At 47.8% G+C, this 22777-nt stretch overlaps 2 protein-coding genes across 2 annotated transcripts in view; one reads left to right on the top strand and one right to left on the bottom strand.

Moving 5' to 3' along the window:
* st3gal2 (ST3 beta-galactoside alpha-2,3-sialyltransferase 2) overlaps positions 1–22777 on the bottom strand; it is a gene marked incomplete at both ends in the record, with an annotated part of 84538 nt that overhangs the window by 12728 nt on the left and 49033 nt on the right. The gene's annotated exons all lie outside the window — the stretch shown is intronic.
* slc15a5 (solute carrier family 15 member 5) lies at positions 11670–22140 on the top strand (the record flags this gene model as incomplete). The annotated part of the gene is made up of 9 exons (XM_084452655.1): positions 11670–11928; positions 13832–14054; positions 17783–17952; positions 18217–18437; positions 19106–19292; positions 19423–19611; positions 19953–20084; positions 21447–21555; positions 21996–22140. The coding sequence occupies exons 1-9, from the start codon at positions 11757–11759 to the stop codon at positions 22138–22140; spliced, it is 1548 nt and encodes a 515-aa protein (XP_084308781.1). The 5' UTR covers positions 11670–11756.

Below are 22777 nucleotides of genomic sequence, written 5' to 3'. Positions count from 1 at the left end.
GGATGAAGAAGTGACAGATGGGGCAGAGGAGAGGAGAGGATGGGAGGGGTTGTGAGGGAGGTGGGTAGGAGAGGATGGGAGGGGTTGTGAGGGAGGTGGGTAGGAGAGGATGGGAGGGGTTGTGAGGGAGGTGGGTAGGAGAGGATGGGAGGGGTTGTGAGGGAGGTGGGTAGGAGAGGATGGGAGGGGTTGTGAGGGAGGTGGGTAGGAGAGGATGGGAGGGGTTGTGAGGGAGGTGGGTAGGAGAGGATGGGAGGGGTTGTGAGGGAGGTGGGTAGGAGAGGGTGAAAGTGAGGAGGATGAAATTCCTGCAGTGCACAGAGGGACATCTTGGCCGTCGCAAATGGAAGATTATCTTTTCGAGTCAAATCACTGACGTCAAGCTAAATTGAACTTTAAGCTTCAAAAAATCAACACAGGGAAGCAAATCAAACAAGCCAACATTGGGCGAGGAGATTGATTTGGCTCTGGTGTACAAACAACATTGAGCTCTCTCCCTCCCTCCTCTCATCTCTCTCTCCAAGTCTCTCTTCCCTCTTCCCTCCACTCCTCTCTCTCTCATTTCTCTCCTCTCCTCAATTCCCCCTCCTCTGCTCTCCTCCCTCTCACCAGATTATCATCCTAGCTGATAGTGAATGCTCAAAGAGGCACGGCCATCAGTGATTGGCTTGGAGCTGGATGGTCATCAGTGATTGGCTTGGAGCTGGATGGTCATCAGTGATTGGCTTGGAGCTGGATGGTCATCAGTGATTGGCTTGGAGCTGGATAGTCATCAGTGATTGGCTTGGAGCTGGATGGTCATCAGTGATTGGCTTGGAGCTGGATGGTCATCAGTGATTGGCTTGGAGCTGGATGCCTACATGCAGCTGCTGCATGGCCACAGACGACCTCATGGATTCCACATTACCCTCAAGCCAAGACACTCACTAATACACTCACAGCATGTATACACACACACACACACACTGTCCTAACTGTCTCGAGATGCAGGGGGAAAGTGTCGAGGGGCCTGAGGTTTCTCTGTTGCCCTGGTAACATCGCATCACAGCTGGCTGCCATGGCAATGTATCAGAAAGAGCAGAGTGGGAGAAAAAATAATTCAGTGGTCGGTGGCGAGGCAGCATGCAGCCTTCAGAATGTCCACAAAGACACACACACACACACACACACACACACACACACACTTACAAGCACAGACAAACTGTGGTTGGGAGGTCGCAGGTTTCCCACGTCCCTTTCTGTCTACTGACTCAGCCAGATACTGCATAGTCTCCACGGGCCTGAGATGCATGTCTACATCTCTCCATAGGTCTTTCTTTCTGTATCGCCCTATACCTCTCTCTCTCTCTCTCTCTCTCTCTCTCTCTCTCTCTCTCTATAGAGCTATATGTCCTATTTATGTCCTTCCCCCTCCTACCACTGAAGCAGGGCAGGCTATTGTGTAATGTAGTCTCTCTCTCTCTCTCTCTCTCTCTCTCTCTCCGTCTCTCTCTCTCTCTCTCTCTCTCTCTCTCTCCCTCTCTAAGTCTGATCAGAGTATGGTGATTCAATCCAAGTTCAGTAGCCTATTCTCTAGAATTAGGAAGCGTCTGTCTCCTGATCTCTAGATAGAACACACATGCACGCATACACGCACGCACGCACACACACACGCACGCACGCACGCACGCACGCACACGCACGCACGCACACGCACGCACGCACGCACGCACGCACGCACACTTGCACATGTAGCCTGGTGTAGCGGCCAGTGGTGATTTAACGCAGCTGAGTGGTTCAACTGAGAATAGACGCCCTTTGTCACAGAAGCTGTTTAAAGTTCAGACCCCCCCCCCTGCTGCTGCTGTCTCATATCTCTCTCCTGCTACTGCTCCTCTTCCTCTCACATCCTGTCTCCCCTCCTCTCTCTCTCCCTTCAACCCTCCTCTCTGTCTCTCTTCTCTGTCTCCCCTCCTCTCTCTCTCTCCCACCCTCCTCTCTGTCTCTCTTCTCTGTCTCCCCTCCTCTCTGTCTCTCTTCAACCCTCCTCTCTGTCTCTCTTCTCTGTCTCCCCTCCTCTCTCTCTCTCCCACCCTCCTCTCTGTCTCTCTTCTCTGTCTCCCCTCCTCTCTCTCTCTCTCCCTCCCTCCTCTCTGTCTCTCTTCTCTGTCTCCCCTCCTCTCTGTCTCTCTTCTCTCTGCCTCCCCTCCTCTCTGTCTCTCTTCTCTGTCTCCCCTCCTCTCTCTCTCTCTCCCACCCTCCTCTCTGTCTCTCTTCTCTCCCTCCCTCCTCTTTTCTGCGTATCCCTCTCTCCCCTCTCATCCCTTTCTCTGGTTGCTCTTCTCTTGTCTTCTATCCCTTCCGTCTCTTCTCTCAGCCTCTTTCTCTCCTCCAGTTCTCCGTCTTACCACCTCCTAACTGTAGACTCTCTCTCCTCCTCCCCCCTCCCTTCCCGACCCTCTCCTCTGTTCATCTGTGATGTCATCTAATCATACTGTTGATCTGTGATGTCATCTATCATACTTGGTTGATTCTCTGTCCTTCCTGTCACAATCCTTCATATCTACATCAGAACCTCCTCCACTTCTCTCTCTCTGTTTAATCCCTTCACTGTCGTTCCTCTTCCTTCTCTCTTTCCTCCTCTTTTCTTATTTCCATATTTCTCTCTCACTCCCTCTCTCATTCTCCCCCTACACCTCCCTCCTCTCTGCTAGCAGGCCCCCGCCCTGAGCCCTGAGGCCCTGAGCGCTGAGGCCCTGAGCGTTGAGGCCCTGAGCCCTGAGCGTTGAGGCCCTGAGCCCTGAGCGCTGAGGCCCTGAGCCCTGAGCCCTGAGCCCTGAGCGTTGAGGCCCTGAGCCCTGAGCGTTGAGGCCCTGAGCCCTGAGGCCCTGAGCCCTGAGCGTTGAGGCCCTGAGCGTTGAGGCCCTGAGCCCTGAGGCCCTGAGCCCTGAGGCCCTGAGCGTTGAGGCCCTGAGCGTTGAGGCCCTGAGCGCTGAGGCCCTGAGCGCTGAGCCCTGAGGCCCTGAGCCCTGAGGCCCTGAGCGTTGAGGCCCTGAGCGTTGAGGCCCTGAGCGCTGAGGCCCTGAGCGCTGAGGCCCTGAGCGCTGAGGCCCTGAGCGCTGAGGCCCTGAGCGTTGAGGCCCTGAGGCCCTGAGCGCTGAGGCCCTGAGCGCTGAGCCAAGGCTGACTGCAGAGCCCCCTCCATCTAGCCTCACTAGAGCCCAGGCTCGGCTCTCTGCTCTGGCCTGGCAGACTTTACACACCCAGGATCCAGACACAGTGCTTTACACACCAGGATCCAGACACAGTGCTTTACACACCCAGGATCCAGACATAGTGCTTTACACACTCATGATCCAGACATAGTGCTTTACACACCCAGGATCCAGACACAGTGCTTTACACACCCAGGATCCAGACATAGTGCTTTACACACCCAGGATCCAGACACAGTGCTTTACACACCCAGGATCCAGACATAGTGCTTTACACACCCAGGATCCAGACACAGTGCTTTACACACCCAGGATCCAGACATAGTGCTTTACACACCCAGGATCCAGACACAGTGCTTTACACACCCAGGATCCAGACACAGTGCTTTACACACCCAGGATCCAGACACAGTGCTTTACACACCCAGGATCCAGACATAGTGCTTTACACACCCAGGATCCAGACACAGTGCTTTACACACCCAAGATCCAGAGAGAGAGCAAACTAGAAAAAAAAGACCAAAAAAAAAAGACATTAAGAAAGACAAAAGTAAAAAGTACATTTACATGTAGAGTGTGTCTGAGTACTGGTCAGGGTATAACTGGCAGGAACAGATTGGTTTTGAAAGCTCAGCGCTGCTAATAAACATTTTAAAATATTTTTTTAAATAATCTTTTTTTTAAACTCGTTTAAGTTTGTTTTCTAAAGCAGTTCCGCCCGCACATGCGCACCACCAATGGCACAAACGCAGGAGGAAGACCGGACATTTTTTCTGAAAACAATTTGGCAAACATTGAGTTTTTTTGAAATATATTTACAATGTTTATTAGCAGCCCCGAGCTTTCAAAACCCACAAGCGCCATCCATCCATCCATCCATCCATCCATCCATCCATCCATCCATCCATCCATCCATCCACCCACCCACCCACCCATCCATCCATCCACCCACCCACCCACCCACCCACCCACCCATCCATCCATCCATCCATCCATCTTCATCCACTAATCCGGCGTTGGGTCGTGGAGGCAGCAGTTCCAGCAGAAACCAGCTCACCACCAGATGGTGATCAGTGGACAGCTCTGCCCCTCTCTTTACCTGAGTGTCCAAAACACATGGCCTCAGATCAGATGATACGATAACAAAATTGATCATCGACCTTCGGCATAAGGTGTTCTGATGCCAAGTGTAATTGTGGGCATCCTTGTGTTCGAACATGGTGTTTATTATGGACAAATTGTGACTAGCACAGAAGTCCAACAACAAAACACCACTCAGGTTCAGATCGTGGTGGCCATGCCTCCCAATCACATCCCTCCAAGTTTCTCCATCATTGCCCATGTGTGCATTGAAGTCCCCCAATAGGACAGTGGAGTCCCATTGCCGCTCGGGTCCGGTCCGTCGGTGCCCACCGCCTTCACCGCCACCTAGTTGGCAGCGCATCCGACCCCGACAGTTCCTCCCGTGGGTGGTGGGTCCACGGGACGGAGGAGATGGTGTTTCCACGTCGCTTTTTCGGACTGGGCCCGGCCGGGCTCCGTGGTAAGCCTGGCCACCAGGTGCTGCAGGCGGGCCCTTCATCTGGGCCTGGCTCCAGACGGGGGCCCCGGACTTCCTCCGGGCCGGGTCTCTCTTCCTCTTTTGTTGTACTCCATCAGGGTTTTTTTCACAAGCGCCCATGTTCGCAAAACCCTTTGAATTTTCTCTGCAACCCTTATTTGACAAGCTTTGCTTTGCAGATCAGGCCAAGTTAATTAACTTAATGAAGGATTTTTCTCAGTGGTGGGATAAGGAGCTCGTCCATGTTGGCCAGCTATAGGACCGAAGGGAGCTAAAAGGCTGGCTGCACAAAGCCATCAAATACTCCCTTAGATAAGCTATATTGGCTGTCTCAGTGTCCCATCTGTTATGAAACACACACACACACACACACACACACACTCACACACACACACACACACACACACACACACACACACACACACACACACACACACAGATGGATACGGCCACACACATACACACACACACACACACATACAGACACTGACGCACACACAAACACAAGGACACATGGCAGATGCCCTCATACAGAGTTGCTGGGACTTAAGCTGACGTTAGTAGGATGTAGGACACTTGAGATGTCCTGTAGTTCTATTGATGTTTGCGACAGTTAGGCTCCTCCCAGAGGAGACACAGACATGCACCCGACCCGCCCGGCAACACACACACTAGGCCTATATGGAGCTCAATGAGTGTCTGTGACTGTGTGTGTGTGTGTGTGTCCTGTCCTCGTGTGTCCTGTCCTTCTGCCATCCATCCATCCATCCATCCATGTATTAGCAGCTGCTCCGGTTATTTAGCAGTGAAACAGCCATGCCACCATTCTGTGTTCTGTTAGCATGTATGAGGCAGTGACAGAGGGACATGTCTGAGGCAGTGACAGAGGGACATGTATGAGGCAGTGACAGAGGGACATGTATGAGGCAGTGACAGAGGGACATATATGAGGCAGTGACAGAGGGACATATATGAGGCAGTGACAGAGGGACATGTATGAGGCAGTGACAGAGGGACATGTCTGAGGCAGTGACAGAGGGACATATATGAGGCAGTGACAGAGGGACATGTATGAGGCAGTGACAGAGGGACATGTATGAGGCAGTGACAGAGGGACATGTCTGAGGCAGTGACAGAGGGACATATATGAGGCAGTGACAGAGGGACATGTATGAGGCAGTGACAGAGGGACATGTATGAGGCAGTGACAGAGGGACATGTATGAGGCAGTGACAGAGGGACATGTCTGAGGCAGTGACAGAGGGACATATATGAGGCAGTGACAGAGGGACATGTATGAGGCAGTGACAGAGGGACATGTATGAGGCAGTGACAGAGGGACATGTCTGAGGCAGTGACAGAGGGACATGTCTGAGGCAGTGACAGAGGGACATGTATTAGGCAGTGACAGAGGGACATATATGAGGCAGTGACAGAGGGACATGTCTGAGGCAGTGACAGAGGGACATGTCTGAGGCAGTGACAGAGGGACATGTATGAGGCAGTGACAGAGGGACATGTATGAGGCAGTGACAGAGGGACATGTCTGAGGCAGTGACAGAGGGACATGTCTGAGGCAGTGACAGAGGGACATGTATGAGGCAGTGACAGAGGGACATGTATGAGGCAGTGACAGAGGGACATGTATGAGGCAGTGACAGAGGGACATGTATGAGGCAGTGACAGAGGGACATGTCTGAGGCAGTGACAGAGGGACATGTATGAGGCAGTGACAGAGGGACATGTCTGAGGCAGTGACAGAGGGACATGTATGAGGCAGTGACAGAGGGACATGTCTGAGGCAGTGACAGAGGGACATGTATGAGGCAGTGACAGAGGGACATGTATGAGGCAGTGACAGAGGGACATGTCTGAGGCAGTGACAGAGGGACATGTATGAGGCAGTGACAGAGGGACATGTATGAGGCAGTGACAGAGGGACATGTATGAGGCAGTGACAGAGGGACATGTCTGAGGCAGTGACAGAGGGACATGTCTGAGGCAGTGACAGAGGGCTTGTCTAACAGTGTGCAGTACAGTAACCCACTTAAAAGGCCCAGTGACAGCAGCAGTCTGTAGGGGCCGATAGCTCAGCTAGCGTGGCCTGGCAGAGAGAGCTAACCCAGTTGGGCTCATCCATCTAGCACCGCCTCCGCTGCCCCTCCCCAGGCCCCAGCACCACATTAACCTACTTCAGGATCAAATCGCACAATGTTTTTGAGCAAGATCGTAAAAGACTTCAGAGAGCTTCAAATGTAAATCCACATTTTTGGCTGCTCTTATGAAATGATTAAATCTCAGGATGTGCTCTTGAGTACAGTACAGCCTAAAAAAGGAAATATTATGTTTACTTGATGGTGTTTTAGAAAGCTTTGATTAGTAAACTGTACTGGATGTTCTGTTTACCTGATGGACATTAAATATATTACAGTGTAATTCCTCTAACATAAGGAGATAAAGGCGTGGATCTACTATGCATGTTTGAGTACTATCTCATGTATTTCCTGTTTTCAGTAGGCCTAAATAAGCCTATTAGATCTAACTGACCTAGTGATCAATCAGTGAATGATGAAGAACAAAGTAAAGCAAACTATCATATCCCATAATAGAAAGATGGACTACAGGACGAGGGATGATGATGTCATCTCCACAGCAGGCCGTGTGACCCCCGGCTCAGGAGAGATCCAGGAATGCATAGAATGCAAATTAGACCACAGCTATACATGCCTATAGCACTTGCCAACACCAGGAGAAAATCCTATTATAACTCTAAGTAGGCTTCTTAGCCTACATTATAGTCGGCAAGAAAGTTATTTGTGCAATTCCCTCCCAGGAACCTTGGTCTTAACTCTTAATCTTGAAACGGATCGTTATAATAGCCTGGAAAAGCTTCCTTCACGTGACATCAACCTGCAAAGAAACTTGCAGTGGAAATGCAGAATAGTTGGCTTTCACTTTTCACAAACTTTTAGAAACCCTCCACACCCACGCAGGCATGCACACACACGCGCGCACACACACACACACACACGCACACACACACACACACACACACACACACACACACACACAAACACAATGCTGTGTTTGGGCAGGACTCAGGAGCTGACTGGAGCTGAGTAGGCTACTGGTATTTCAAATGTTCCACTGCTTAAATTCCTGGCTCCACCTATAGACTATCAGCTCAAACGTATTACGGAGCAGCAGCAGCAGAAGAACATCCATTCCCAAGTCTATTAGGCTCTGGATGTGGCGCGTGACAGGGGAAGTTGATTGTTGCAGGGCATGGAGGTGCAGGGTCTCCATCCTTCACCATGGAGGCGCAGGGTCTCCATCCTTCACCATGGAGGTGCAGGGTCTCCATCCTTCACCATGGAGGTGCAGGGTCTCCATCCTTCACCGTTCACCGGCTCCAGCGCACCCCCGTCTTTCACGGCACTGCTGCTGTATCTAAGCAACGCTGGCAGATCGATAGTGGGTGGGATGGACAGGAACAGGACCCGAGTGCTGATCCAGATACAATAGAACCGATCCAGCTCTGACATGGGAGACATGACCAGACCCCCGAACTGAGCCATGGGGGGGAGGGAGAACACATGCATTTTCCCCAACAGTGTCTCAAGCCTGTTGTCCCCTTCGCAGTATCATAATCATATGGGTAAATATATGCAATGAATTCAAATGTGAAAGTCTTACCTAACAAAGAAGCTGCGATTTCTCCAGTTTCCAAAAGTCCTGCACTGCACAGTCGACCCTTTTTATCTGTGTTGCGCTTCAGCGACAAAAAGATGCTCTGATTTCGATGGTCTCGCGACTCTAACGGGGTTTGCCAGCCTCGGAGCGATCACGTGGTCTGAATCTAAATGCATTTTTTGTAGGCTACTCTTTCTGCAAACGACTCGTAGACGCCGACCATTCGGCGAAAATTCCCTGATATGACGTTTACAATTCATGCAACGAATCAAGAAGTGTGTGATGCGGCCACTAGCCTACTAGATTATCAAAATGTCTGATAAAGGTTTTGTCCCCTGTAAAACAAATCCTCCAGATCCTTGTCAGTGTTTCCGAGATCGCAGTCCCAGTGGTTGGGCGCAGACCCCTATGGCCCCTGAAAACAGACCCCCGCATTCCTCACAAGCTCAAAGGATTTCGGGAGTTGTAGTCATACAGCTTCGTCTATGATCTCTTTACAGAAAGTGCTTTGTCGCCTACCACTGGAATAAAGGTGAACAACATCACTTTTTTGTTGAGATCGTTGCCAGATTTAATTAGAAACCCCCCTTTTAGGTGAACTGGGATTAAGTCCTAGGGGTGACAATATAGGGATTCATTTATTTGTTTCAACCTCCTTGCAAGATATTGATGAGGGATGTAGCTTACTGTATGGAAGTGTAGTATTAAGATGAGGAACTCTTCAGTAAATCTGTGTGTCGAGGACAGATTAATTAATGCCTCTATCTGGGCCCAGGCACATTCACGCACACAAAGACATAGGCTACATCAGTGTTTGCCATGTCTCTCCTATGATGTTTTTAGCCTCTCTTACTCTGAAAATGTAATTTAATGTAATTTATTGCTTTATAAATGTTCTTAGCCGGTAGACAAACATAATCCTGGAGCTTGCTCGATCGCCTTGTTGAGAGGGGTCAGGGAATAATTTTTACAGCTCACTTATCTGGCCCCCGGGTGATTACTGTTTTTTTTGCTTCCCTCTGGAATATGTAGGGGTGGGTCGTATGCCCACCTCCCTTGTTCTCTGTAAAGCGCAGTGTGTTGCCTCTGGGTATGAAATGCGCTATACAAATAAAGCTTTGATTGATTGATTGATTGATTGATTGATTGATTGATTGATTGATTGATAATAAAACAAAGGAACTTTGCAAATGTACTGTACACTGTTTCCCTTTCGGTTTGATCCCAGCGCCTTTACAGTAGCCGTGCCATTAACGACAACGGTAGACATTATGTTATGTAGCCTACAGTGTATCTGACTGTGGAATAGGCCACACGTGGGAGCACCTGTCTCACAGCCGGGCCGAGAGAGAGCCACTAGACTTTTACACCAGGCCAGAGACTGCTGAATGGGCATCGCAGTCATCTCTGGTCCTGCTTCACACCAGTGGTCTAATTGTGACTGCACCTCTTCAGGGTAAAGCAAAATGAACTGACACTCTGGAAGGCTGACCTCACAGATGGGTGGAACATTTTCTAGTTGTCTGTAATGTCTTAGCCTCTAGTTCTATTAGCTGTGATTGGCCCCTCATTTAAACACGATTGGATAGTGATATAAGAATGATATCCTTGGGCTAGACTTGGAAATAGGTCATTAAGTATAGATGTCATATTTTATGTTTTATTCTAATGTGAAATCTACGTCTAGAAATCTCAGTGTTATATTCGGTCTGGATCTTAGTTTTGAGCCTCATGTGAATAAATTAGTTCAGTCATGTTACTTCCAGTTAAGAGTCCTTTCAAGAACAGTCCACTCTTAAGTGATATGCAAAAGTTGCTTGATCCATGCTTTTATTTCACCTCAACTGGATTATGGCAATTTTTTACTCTCCTGTTTAACCCACTATGCTATTTCTCGCCTTCAAATCGTACAAATACAAAATTCATCAGCTAGGTTGTTGACCAATTCCTAGAAAGAGAGCCCACATTAACCCAGCCCTTGCCTCTTTGCACTGACTTCCAGTTACTTTTAGAGTGGACTTCAAGATTCTGCTAATTACATTTATGGCAAGGCAGGGTCTTGCTCCTGAGAATATTAGTAATCTTATAACTCCTTAGATATCAGAAAGGCCTGATCTTAGATCCAAAGCTCTCATGTCTGTTGCAGAGTCAAGACTTAAACCCAAAGAAGACCGAGCTTGATAAAGGCCCCTAGCCACTGGAACAATCTTCCTTTAGAAATTAGAACAGCTAAAACAGTGTCTTCTTTCAAATCTGTTGAAAACCTATTTCTAAACTTGATTTTGATAAGGTGTAATGTGAATAATATTAGTAAATAGTAGAAGTTTATTTTCTTTAAGTTTGATTTTCTGTTGTTGTGCAATGTTGCTACTATTATCCTGCATTCTGTATTCCTTATTATATTGTATTTTGGATATATTGTATGTTGTAGCAATCTCTGTTATCCTTATTGTACTATTGTAGTATATTATTATTATTATTATTATTATGACATTGCAGATGATACACTGGCTACACTGAACATCGAATGAAGCTATCATGTCATTTAAAAACAACATAATTGTTGCCCCATCATCAATGCCCACTTACTTGCTTTCTAGTATCTGTGGTACTTTATTTGTGTCAACAGACAACATAACAAGCTTTATATCTGCCAGTCCCTAGAAGCTCATTTCGAAAGTATGTCAGGGACACATCCTAAATTGCTCACACACCCTCCTGCACAGTCCCCTTCACGTGTCGCGTTCGCCCCTCCGGCTGCCCCCAGCCGTAGGCAGCAGAGAGACCTGAGCCCCTCTTCCAGGTATCAGAACTATACAGTAAGCAGCACGTGTGGCCGAGTGCAGCTGGATGTCAACAGAGCCTTTGATCAACCCCTCCCACACACACACACACACACACACACACACGCCCATTCTAGAATACTCACAGAGGAGTGCAGAATTCCAGCCCAGGTTTCTACAGTCAGTCAGTCTCTAGGGACAAAGGAAGGAAGGTGTTCCATCCCTAGTGTTCCCTGTTCTCTGCTCAGCCAGGCGGGCAGGCAGGCAGGCAGGCAGCAGTTACTGTGGGTCTCCAGGCAAGCTAGTCATACAGCAGGGAGATCGAACAGGATGGTGGCAGTGAACCCCCAGGTAATCCCAGAAGGGGACCACCACCATCTGCGTCGTCTCTCCAGGACCCCGCGTGCCGACCGCAGGCCCCCCCAGGAGAACCCCCGACAGTCCCGTAGGAAACTCCAGGTGATCATCTGTGTGCTGCTCGTGGAGCTGTGCGAGAGGTTCACCTTCTTCGGCATCGTCTGCAACATGATCCTGTTCTGCACCGTGAAGCTGGGCTACGACAACCACCAGGCTGCTACTGTGAACCTGTGTTTCGTGGGAGCCAGCACCCTCACACCTGTCCTGGTGGGCTGGTTCGCTGACACCTGTCTGGGCAGGACCAAGGTGCTCTACCTCTGTGCTCTGCTCCACGTGTTTGGTAAGTGTGAATCACATTGACTGCTCTATAATAGTATCTTCAAATGGTGAGGTAACCTAACCCTCACTACTTCTTTGGTGCAGACGTTGTGTTTGAGATGGGTTACAGGATAACAATGAGGAGTGGAGGGATTTTACTGGTGAATCATGTGGCTTTCAAATAGCTTAAAATATAAAGTAAAAATTTAAGCTTTTAAATGTCTGTAAATGTCTTTTTTATAATGCTCTCTTGACAATATGTTTGACAAATTCTTATCTTAGTCCCTAAGGCTTCAGGTTCAGTGAGTAAAGGGTGCAACAGGAGAAAGGTGTGTTGAGTATTTAGTTAAAAAATACAAATGTAGATCATTCAAATAGCTCTTTCACAAAGTGTCAAGATCGTCAACAACTTTGTCAAAAATCCACAATGATGTGTTTTGATGACATTCATACAGTGCACTCAACGAGTACATTGGATGCCTATTAGATGGAATTGGATGGAGTTTCCTGTTAATTTGTGTTGTCTCCCATAAACACACGTGTATGTGTGTGTGTGTGTGTGTCTGTGTGTGTGCGCGCTCGCACGTGTGTTTGTGTGTGTGTGTGCGCGTGTATGTGTGTGTGTTTGTGTGTGTGTGTGCGCGTGTGTGTGTGTGTTTGTGTGTCTGTGGGCACACTTGTTACAGTAGATGACGTTATCCCTTCTGTCCGTTCTCAAATCTTACAAACCTCTAAATTCACTAAATTATTGACACTACGATACTTTAAATCAGACTTCAGCGTCTGTACATTCTGTCACACCGAGACCAATGTGGAGTAGGGCCACGAGGCTCCAAGTGTTGTCCTGTGAGACAGATCAAGGTCACATGAGTGAGGGAGTTATTGGGAACTCTTGTAGCAAGATAACCTCTGAATCCCAGGATGCTTTGCTTCACATCTGTATGCTGGACCTCGGTGTGAGCCCTGGCTGCATGGCTCTGCCGTACCGGTGGTCTCACCGTGGTCTAACAGCCTGACTCACTCACTAGTCACACCAAAGGAAATGTCTGGAGCATTAGCAACTACAGACTGAATCAATCCCTAGCCTGTGTGAGACATCTCTGGAGTGTGAATGTTATGTGAATTCTTTCAAATGGAGCAGGAAGACTGAGTACCAGGTTAAAGTCGCACTGAAACGGACGTTTGAGATCATCCAACTTCCGTAGTTTGACATATTTCCGACGCAAACAAGCTATGAGGGTGGGACGTGTTTAGAGGAATTTGATTGGAACATTGACAAGTGGACGGGTTTTAAGAACTATAGACAGATTCGATAGAAGGATAGCGTTGATTGACGGGTAGATGTCGTGAGATTATTGGCCTAAAATCTAAGGTACCTGTTGTTGTCACTGCACGTGACCTACCGTTTTCCAGGAAGTAAGAAATTATATACTTTGATATAAGATTACAACAAAAGTAGAATTTGGTAATTTGTTTGGTATACATCGTTGAATAGGTGAACACTTTGACCAATTATGTGAACCAAAATGGGACAGAATGCTTTTTTCATTTCAGTGCAACTTTAAGTAAGCTTTCTTTCAGGCAGAATGACCCATAGACCTGAAGTACCCCCCCCTGGACAGGATGTTAATTTATCACAGACCTTCCTTCCAGTCTAACTCCATAACACTGAGAGCCAAGCAGAGAAGCACTGGGTTCTATTTGTAATGGCAGCCCAGATAGCAAGTGGATCTGGGCCATATATGGGCCGGAAGTAAGCCACAAGGGCCAGATCTGGCCTGTATATGGCCCAGATCCGCTTGCTATCTGGGAGCTGAAGGCACCTGTGCTCAGGGAAGACACTCTAACCACAAAGTCAAGACAGATCATTCAAGGGCCCTAAATCTAAAGGTGTCTATCTGATTCTGTACCCCTATTCCCTGCAGGCACAGCCATGCTGCCAGTGGTGGCCTTCCCCTTCGAGGACTTCTACATCGACACGAATCACATGACCTACCACCTGGAACAGCACGAGCAGCAGATCCTGTTCTACACAGGGCTGCTGGCAGCCGCACTGGGCATCGGGGGCATCCGCGCCACCCTCTGCCCGATGGGGGCGTACAACCTCCAGGGCTACGACCAGCACCAGCTTCTCTCCTTCTTCAACTGGTGGGTGGGATGGTTCTCTGTTACGGCCCAGTTTGAATTATCTAGAATTCAACCCCTCTTCTTTCTCTCCTTGAGGTACTCTCTGATCTAACATGATGGGATGAGTGAAAACATTTGCTGCTCTACACAGTAGGGCTGGGTATCGAGTCGAATTTCAAGAATCGATTCGATTCCGATTCACAAGGTTTGGAATCGATCATCACGATTCAATTCGATTCGATTCGATTCAATATCGATTCGGTTAGTGTTACTAAAACTTTTTTTTTTTTTGCTGTAACCTTAATTACATGACTGCCAAGTTATGCAGCACATCAATACTAGGGCTGGGTATTGATACTGATTTCAAAAAATAAATGAATGAATGAATCATTGAATGAATTAATGAACTATTCATTCCTTCATTTATTCATTAAATAAAAGATCGATTTTGGGATTCATAAATCGATTCTGAATCATTTGATTCAGAATCGATGAATCGATTTTTTAAACCCAGCCCTACTACACAGCGATCATGCCAGATCCGTGAGTCCTCTGAGGAAGGGAGGAAGGTTGGACAGTATTTACAGGCTCCCCATGTCAACAGTATGCGCTTTGACAACGAGCTTTTGAATTCTAATCAATCTCAACTCAACTGGGGAGGTATCATTCTCATGTGGGACAGATTACAGGATACAGTCGGCCCAATCCTAGTCCCAGACTAAAAACAGTCTTCAGAAGAGGTCCTCCTTTGAAAGTCAATCTAAATCTTTGACTGGTATTATTACATCTCCAGGAATGTTGACGTTGGCTAAAGATGATTTTTATGACTTCACAGAACCAGTTTAGAGTTTTAAGAAAAATACTTTAGGACTGGTTTGCAAATCAAAACATCTATATAAACTAAATATGGCTCTCATTCAACTATTCTGTAATTTCACAAACATCAAATGCTTATGTTGAGGAGGCCACGGACATTTTTCCATTTCCTCTGATGATCGAGATCAATTTAAGCAGAGTGAATGTCTAGTATTGACATTCACTATCAATTAATCAAGTTATTTTATCCAAAGCGACTAAAAATAATTGCATTTAATGCAGGAAAAGTATGTATTACTTTTTGTCAGAACTCACAAGTGCATCTCCTTTCTAAAACAAGTGACTAAGAGCATAATCTAGTGCTGAAGGCAAAGTGCAAGAATAGCTATCTAAATCTCTTCTGGTCCTTCGGCAATTGTCAGTTTACTTTCTAACTTAGCAAAGAGAAGAAAACGCACACGGTGAATATTCAGAGAGCTGCTGGTAGTGAGAAATAGACTGGTGTAGAAAAAAGAAGAAATTGCACATTCAGGTCTAGATGCAAAAGAGTTAAGTCTGCAACGTTTCGGCTGTAGCCTTTGTCACAGTCTTGAGTCTAAACCCAGGGTAGAGGGTTGGAGGGTTTCCTCAGACAACTGAGGAAATTCAGAGGTTCCCACCAGATTCAACGGAGCTTCTACTCATGTCGATCGAGAGCATCCTGACTGGGAATATCACCCCCTGGTACGGGAAGGCAAGGCCCTACAGAGAGTGGTATGGTCAGATGAATGTACCTTGGGCCGGGTACCCCCGCTCACCTCAAGGACATCTACACCAGAAGATGCAAGACCAAGGCCAACAGGATCCTGAAAGACCCCAGCCACCCAATAAATGGACTGTTCTCTCTGCTACAGTCAGGGAAGCATGGAGAGGCTCAGGAAGAGCTTCTTCCTGCAAGCCATTTGGCACCTGAATGACTCGATCTACCTGTAGAACATCTAGTGCATCCATCCTCAAAGTCTGGACTCCGGGATCGAACTGGAGATCTTGCAATCCACAGCCGGCCGCTCTACCTCCTGAGCTACAGTATATAAACCGCCCCCATCACACTCAGTATATATACCGCCCCCATCACACTCAGTATATATACCGCCCCCATCACACTCAGTATATATACCGCCCCCATCACACTCAGTATATATACCGCCCCCATCACACTCAGTATATATACCACCCCCATCACACTCAGTATATATACCGCCCCCATCAATCTCCGTATATATACCGCCCCCATCACACTCAGTATATATACCGCCCCCATCACACTCAGTATATATACAACCCCCATCACACTCAGTATATATACCGCCCCCATCACACTCAGTATATATACAACCCCCATCACACTCAGTATATATACCGCCCCCATCACACTCAGTATATATACCGCCCCCATCACACTCAGTATATATACCGCCCCCATCACACTCAGTATATATACCGCCCCATCACACTCAGTATATATACAACCCCCATCACACTCAGTATATATACCGCCCCCATCACACTCAGTATATATACCGCCCCCATCACACTCAGTATATATACCGCCCCCATCACACTCAGTATATATACCGCCCCCATCACACTCAGTATATATACCGCCCCATCACACTCAGTATATATACCGCCCCCATCACACTCAGTATATATACCGCCCCCATCACACTCAGTATATATACCGCCCCCATCACACTGAGTATATATACCACCCCCATCACACTCAGTATATATACCGCCCCCATCACACTCAGTATATATACCGCCCCCATCACACTCAGTATATAAACCGCCCCCATCACACTCAGTATATATACCGCCCCCATCACACTCAGTATATATACCGCCCCCATCACACTCAGTATATATACCGCCCCCATCACACTCAGTATATATACAACCCCCATCACACTCAGTATATATACAACCCCCATCACACTCAGCATCTCCAGGTTCAGAGTCACTGGGATCAGGAGGGGTATTTTGGAGTCCTATGCTCTTCAGGGGGGGTATTTTGGAGTCCTATGCTCTTCAGGGGGGGTATTTTGGAGTCCTATGCTCTTCAGGAGGGGTATTTTGGAGTCCTATGCTCTTCAGGAGGGGTATTTTGGAGTCCTATGCTCTTCAGGAGGGGTATTTTGGAGTCATATGCTCTTCAGGAGGGGTATTTTGGAGTCCTATGCTCTTCAGAGGGGTATTTTGGAGTCCTATGCTCTTCAGGAGGGGTATTTTGGAGTCCTATGCTCTTCAGGAGGGGTATTTTGGCGTCCTATGCTCTTCAGGAGGGGTATTTTGGAGTCCTATGCTCTTCAGGAGGGGTATTTTGGAGTCCTATGCTCTTCAGGAGGGGTATTTTGGAGTCCTATGCTCTTCAGGAGGGGTATTTTGGAGTCCTATGCTCTTCAGTTTCTCCACCATCTCAGCCAGCAAATATTTTTTTCTTGAGAATATTCCTTGGGGTGAAGGTCAGTGTGCACATGGGACAGCTGTAGTTGACATCTCTCTCATCCTCCTGACCCCAGTACAGTACAGTAGTGTTGAAGATGTCAGTGAACACCAGAGACAGCTGATCAGCATAGAACTTCAGGATGAATACAGCAGGGTTTATCTGAATACCCAGAACCTGTCATCAGCTGTTAAAGTAGTCTACTAATAACTCTCCTGAGATGTCCTTTCAACTTTACTGGTACTGTTTTTTTTTATTTTAATGTGTATTTCCTTTTCAAACACAGTTTGTTTACAGCCAAAATAGATTTGTTATTTATACCACCTGCTAAACCTAAATTCAAATTTTCTGGTTCTGGAGTTCTGGTCAATCTAAAGTGAACTGATATTCAATGTGTGAAGTTCCTGAGTAGTAAAAAAGGAGTTGTGGTCATGTCTGTCCCTCCCAGGTTTTACTGGCTGGTGAACCTAAACTCTACCGTGGTGTTCCTGGGCATCGCCTACATCCAGCAGTCTGTGGCCAGGAACCTGGGCTTCCTCATCCCCTTCACCTCCGTCCTGCTGCTGCTGCTCGCCATCCACATGGTCCGCAACAACCTCACCTTCAAGCCCAAGAAAGGTGCTGTCTGTCTTCAGGATTTACTCGCCTGGCACAAACATTCCACGACACAAACAGCATGAGCCTATGCTATGACTGTAGGATACATTTCACATAATATACAGTAAATGTATATTGGAATGTATATTATACATTTAGACCTTACCGCAAATTAATTAAATAATTGATTAATTGATTAATTGATTCATTTTCTGTTGAAAATCTCTCTCAGGAATATGATTCTCGATAGCGAGTAATGGACAGGATGATATCTGTTCTCTGCAGGCAGCTCTCTGCTGACCACGCTGGGTGTCTTCCTGAACTCCCTGAAGATGTGCTGCCTGCACTACCGCCACCTGGGCGGGGACGTGGGCAGCTGGCTGGACCGCGCCAAGGAGAACAACGGGGGACGCTACAGCGAGACGCACGTGGAGAACGTCAAGGTCCTGGCCCGCCTCTTCCCCCTCTACAGCCTGCAGCTTCTCTACCGAGCCTGCATCACACAGGTGACAGGGACACATGGCGCATCACTCAGGTGACAGGGACACAGGGCGCATCACACAGGTGACAGGGACACAGGGCGCATCACACAGGTGACAGGGACACAGGGCGCATCACACAGGTGACAGGGACACATGGCCTGCATCACACAGGTGACAGGGACACAGGGCGCATCACACAGGTGACAGGGACACATGGCCTGCATCACACAGGTGACAGGGACACAGGGCGCATCACTCAGGTGACAGGGACACATGGCACATCACTCAGGTGACAGAGACATGGCTCCTGTTCTCTACCAAGCCTGCATCACACAGGTGACAGGGACACAGGGCGCATCACACAGGTGACAGGGACACAGGGCGCATCACTCAGGTGACAGAGACATGGCTCCTGTTCTCTACCGAGCCTGCATCACACAGGTGACAGGGACACAGGGCTCCTGCTCTCTACCGAGCCTGCATCACATAGGTGACAGGGAGACATGGTCTGCATCACATAGGTGACAGGGACACAGGGCCTGCATCACACAGGTGACAGGGAGACAGTGCTCCTCTTTACTCTTTTACAGACACAAAAACCCCTCATGGTTCTAGGTAGCATGATGAGAGGTTGTTCATTCTGAAGTAGACTGTTTTCGGACTTTCTCATTTTCTGACTTTGTCCCTCTCAGATCCCCTCAGGATACTACATCCAGACCATGAACTCTAACCTGCACCTGAATGGCTTCCTGCTGCCCATCGCAGCCATGAACGTGATCAGCATCCTGCCCCTCCTGCTGCTGGCCCCGCTGATAGAATGTGTCACCGCCTGCGTCCTCTCCATGGAGAAAACACCACTGGCCCCAGTGAGAGTCATCAGTGAGCAACCCGATATGCACTCTCTCACTCGCTCTCACACACACATATACACACGCACACACACAAACTCACACTCCCTCTTCCTCCTTTCTTCCTCCTCCCCCTCCCTCTCCCCCCCCCCCCCCCCCAGCTCTGGGCCACGCCTGCGCGGCCCTGTCCGTCCTGGTGGCGGGGGTGATGGAGGTGCACAGGAAGGCCTACCCACTGGTGGAGCAGGCCCTGTCGGGGAAGGTGCTCCAGGTGTCCTCCATGGCCTGCTTCCAGCTGGCCCCCCAGTACATCCTGCTGGGCCTCGCCGAGGCTCTGGTCACCCCTGCTTGTGAGTCACAGCGCCCCCTGCAGACACACTAGGAAAACAACAGTTCAGTGGTAGACTGGACAGCCAGTAGTCTTCTTTCACACCGGTCAGTTTGAGGCATCAGAAAACAGCTTTGGAACATAACCTTTAGCAGCTATTGTGTAGATTTGATTGAATAAGTACTAAACTCTCCATATAGCTTATTTTCTGGATATAGGTATACTTCGTATATCTCTTAATAACCCTGAAGTCCTATATCTGTGGTCAGATCATCCACAACTCCCTCTGAATGTATTTTATTGTATATTTCTATCCTTCACCACACTCTTGATTTTTACTCTGTCTTCGTCTTCGTCCGGCAGGTTCGCTCATCTCGTTCCATCTGACCCCCGGCCATATTAGAGGCATCTCGCTGCACTTCCTCACCCTGTCCTATGGAGGGGGCTGTTTCCTGGGAGCGCTCATCATTCAGCTGGTCTACGTGTTCTCTGGAGGTACCATGGTGGTCTCTATTAGTCTGTGTGTTCTCTGGAGGTACCATGGTGGTCTCTATTAGTCTGTGTGTTCTCTGGAGGTACCATGGTGGTCTCTATTAGTCTGTGTGTTCTCTGGAGGTACCATGGTGGTCTCTATTAGTCTGTGTGTTCTCTGGAGGTACCATGCTGGTCTCTATTGGTCTACGTGTTCTCTGGAGGTACCATGGTGGTCTCTATTAGTCTGTGTGTTCTCTGGAGGTACCATGGTGGTCTCTATTAGTCTGTGTGTTCTCTGGAGGTACCATGGTGGTCTCTATTAGTCTGTGTGTTCTCTGGAGGTACCATGGTGGTCTCTATTAGTCTGTGTGTTCTCTGGAGGTACCATGGTGGTCTCTATTAGTCTGTGTGTTCTCTGGAGGTACCATGGTGATCTCTATTAGTCTGTGTGTTCTCTGGAGGTACCATGGTGGTCTCTATTAGTCTGTGTGTTCTCTGGAGGTACCATGGTGGTCTCTATTAGTCTGTGTGTTCTCTGGAGGTACCATGGTGGTCTCTATTAGTCTGTGTGTTCTCTGGAGGTACCATGGTGGTCTCTATTAGTCTGTGTGTTCTCTGGAGGTACCATGGTGGTCTCTATTAGTCTATGTGTTCTCTGGAGGTACCCATGCTGGTCTCTATTGGTCTGTGTGTTCTCTGGAGGAACCATGGTGGTCTCTATTAGTCTATGTGTTCTCTGGAGGTACCATGGTGGTCTCTATTAGTCTATGTGTTCTCTGGAGGTACCCATGCTGGTCTCTGTTACAGTATCGTCATACTTGTGGTGTGTTTGATTCAGTTCAGCAGCATGAATAATACAATGAAATCAAAGGACCAGCTCCATAAGCGGAAACTACAGCCATGTTCCCATCCACTTGTCAATGGAATTGTGTGAGGATCGCTAAAAAATATGAATGTGAATAAAGCCGGTGAACGTGCGTTTCCATCTAGAGCTTTAAATCGGATAAAGCATTTATCACAAAAGACTTTTATCGAACAAGAGAAAATCGGATGAGATCGACAGTACAAACTTTTTGTAGATTTTCATGATTTTTAATCGAATTTTACCGTTTCCATAAGGCATTTTTAATTCGATATTACTTAATTCGCATAAAACGTGTGGATGGAAACATGGCTTATGAGAAAATGTATGTATGTAGGTCTACTGCAAATGATCAAGTATCTGATTATCTAGATGTAATTTACCCACATTGGCTGGGTACAGGGTCTCACAACTGAACAGAGATATAAGCACATAGATACAAGATTGAGGTCTCACATTCTTCAGTTGTGTTCAGCGTAGGGTTTCAGGCCACTGACGGTGATGTTGTTTTGTCTGGTCAGGTAACTTCTACCCTAACACACTGCATGATGGGAACTTGGAAAGGTTTTTCTTCTTCCTGGCAACGCTGATGGCCATCAACACACTAGTGTTCTGGTGGATTTCATATAGGTAAGACATGAGATCCTACACATAAAGGTGTGTGTGTGTATGTGCGCGTGCGTGTACATTTCTTTATATCTGTGTGTATGTGTCTCTGTGTGCATCAGTGTGTGTGCGTGTGTGTATGTGTGTGCATGTTTTGTAGTGTAGTGGAACTATGGGTTGCTTGTGTGCGTGTGTATGTGTGTGCATGTTTTGTAGTGTAGTGGAACTATGGGTTGCTTGTGTGCGTGTGTGTATCTGAGTGTATGTCCCTGCTGTCCAGGTATGTGGACCTGAGTGTGGTACATGGCAGAGTTGCTTGTGTGTGTGTGTGTGTGTGTGTGTATATCTGAGTGTATGTCCCTGCTGTCCAGGTATGTGGACCTGAGTGTGGTACATGGCAGAGTTGCTTGTGTGTGTGTGTGTGTGTGTGTGTGTATATCTGAGTGTATGTCCCTGTTGTCCAGGTATGTGGACCTGAGTGTGGTACACGGCAGAGGGATGGGCTCCAGCCTGCTAGCTGAGAAACTGCTCCGCTACAAGACCTACCTGCGTTACTACGACACCGTGGAACTCTCCTACACAACCGCCTCCATAGAAACAGCGTTGTGACCTCCATATAACCTTTGGATATTGTAGCGCTGGCGCTACACCTGTATTATACACAACTGTAAATAATTGGATGAATGTATGTTTTCATGTGGGTTGTATGTACTGTATGTAGTGTGCATCATCCTATTGGTAATTACAGGGCTCAAATGACACCTCGTCTAACCCGCTGGCTCCACTACGGCCGTCAGCATCAACATCAACCATCGGACGCTGAGGGAACAAATTCATTGTAGTTAACGACAGCTGCGTGTTCGATGCCAGCGTTTGTTAGGAGAATAGCGGAGTTTCATCTCTTGATTGTTGACGGATGATGGCTGATACTGACGGCTTCAGCGGAGCCGTGCCATAGGAAGATAAGCCCATATTCACATATTTGTACAGTTGTAAGTATTACACGTATGTAAATAATCAAGCCGTCATTGAAGGTGAGAACAAAGAGATCACCAAAATCACTCATAAATAAAAGCATATTAACATAACTTGATGCATTGACTAAGACCATTGATATGAGATTTTATTGCATCTGTCTCTGTTTAACAAATCTGAACAAAATAATACTTTATTTAAGCGGACCTATTATGAAAAACTAACTTTTTTCAGGGCACTGCTTGTTGTTATGGTCCTGGCCCCTTCCGCC

This window comes from Borostomias antarcticus (genome assembly GCF_949987555.1).
Source record: "Borostomias antarcticus genome assembly, chromosome: 18".
In the NCBI taxonomy this organism is placed as follows: domain Eukaryota; kingdom Metazoa; phylum Chordata; class Actinopteri; order Stomiiformes; family Stomiidae; genus Borostomias; species Borostomias antarcticus.
This window is presented reverse-complemented; position numbering and strand designations above follow the sequence as displayed.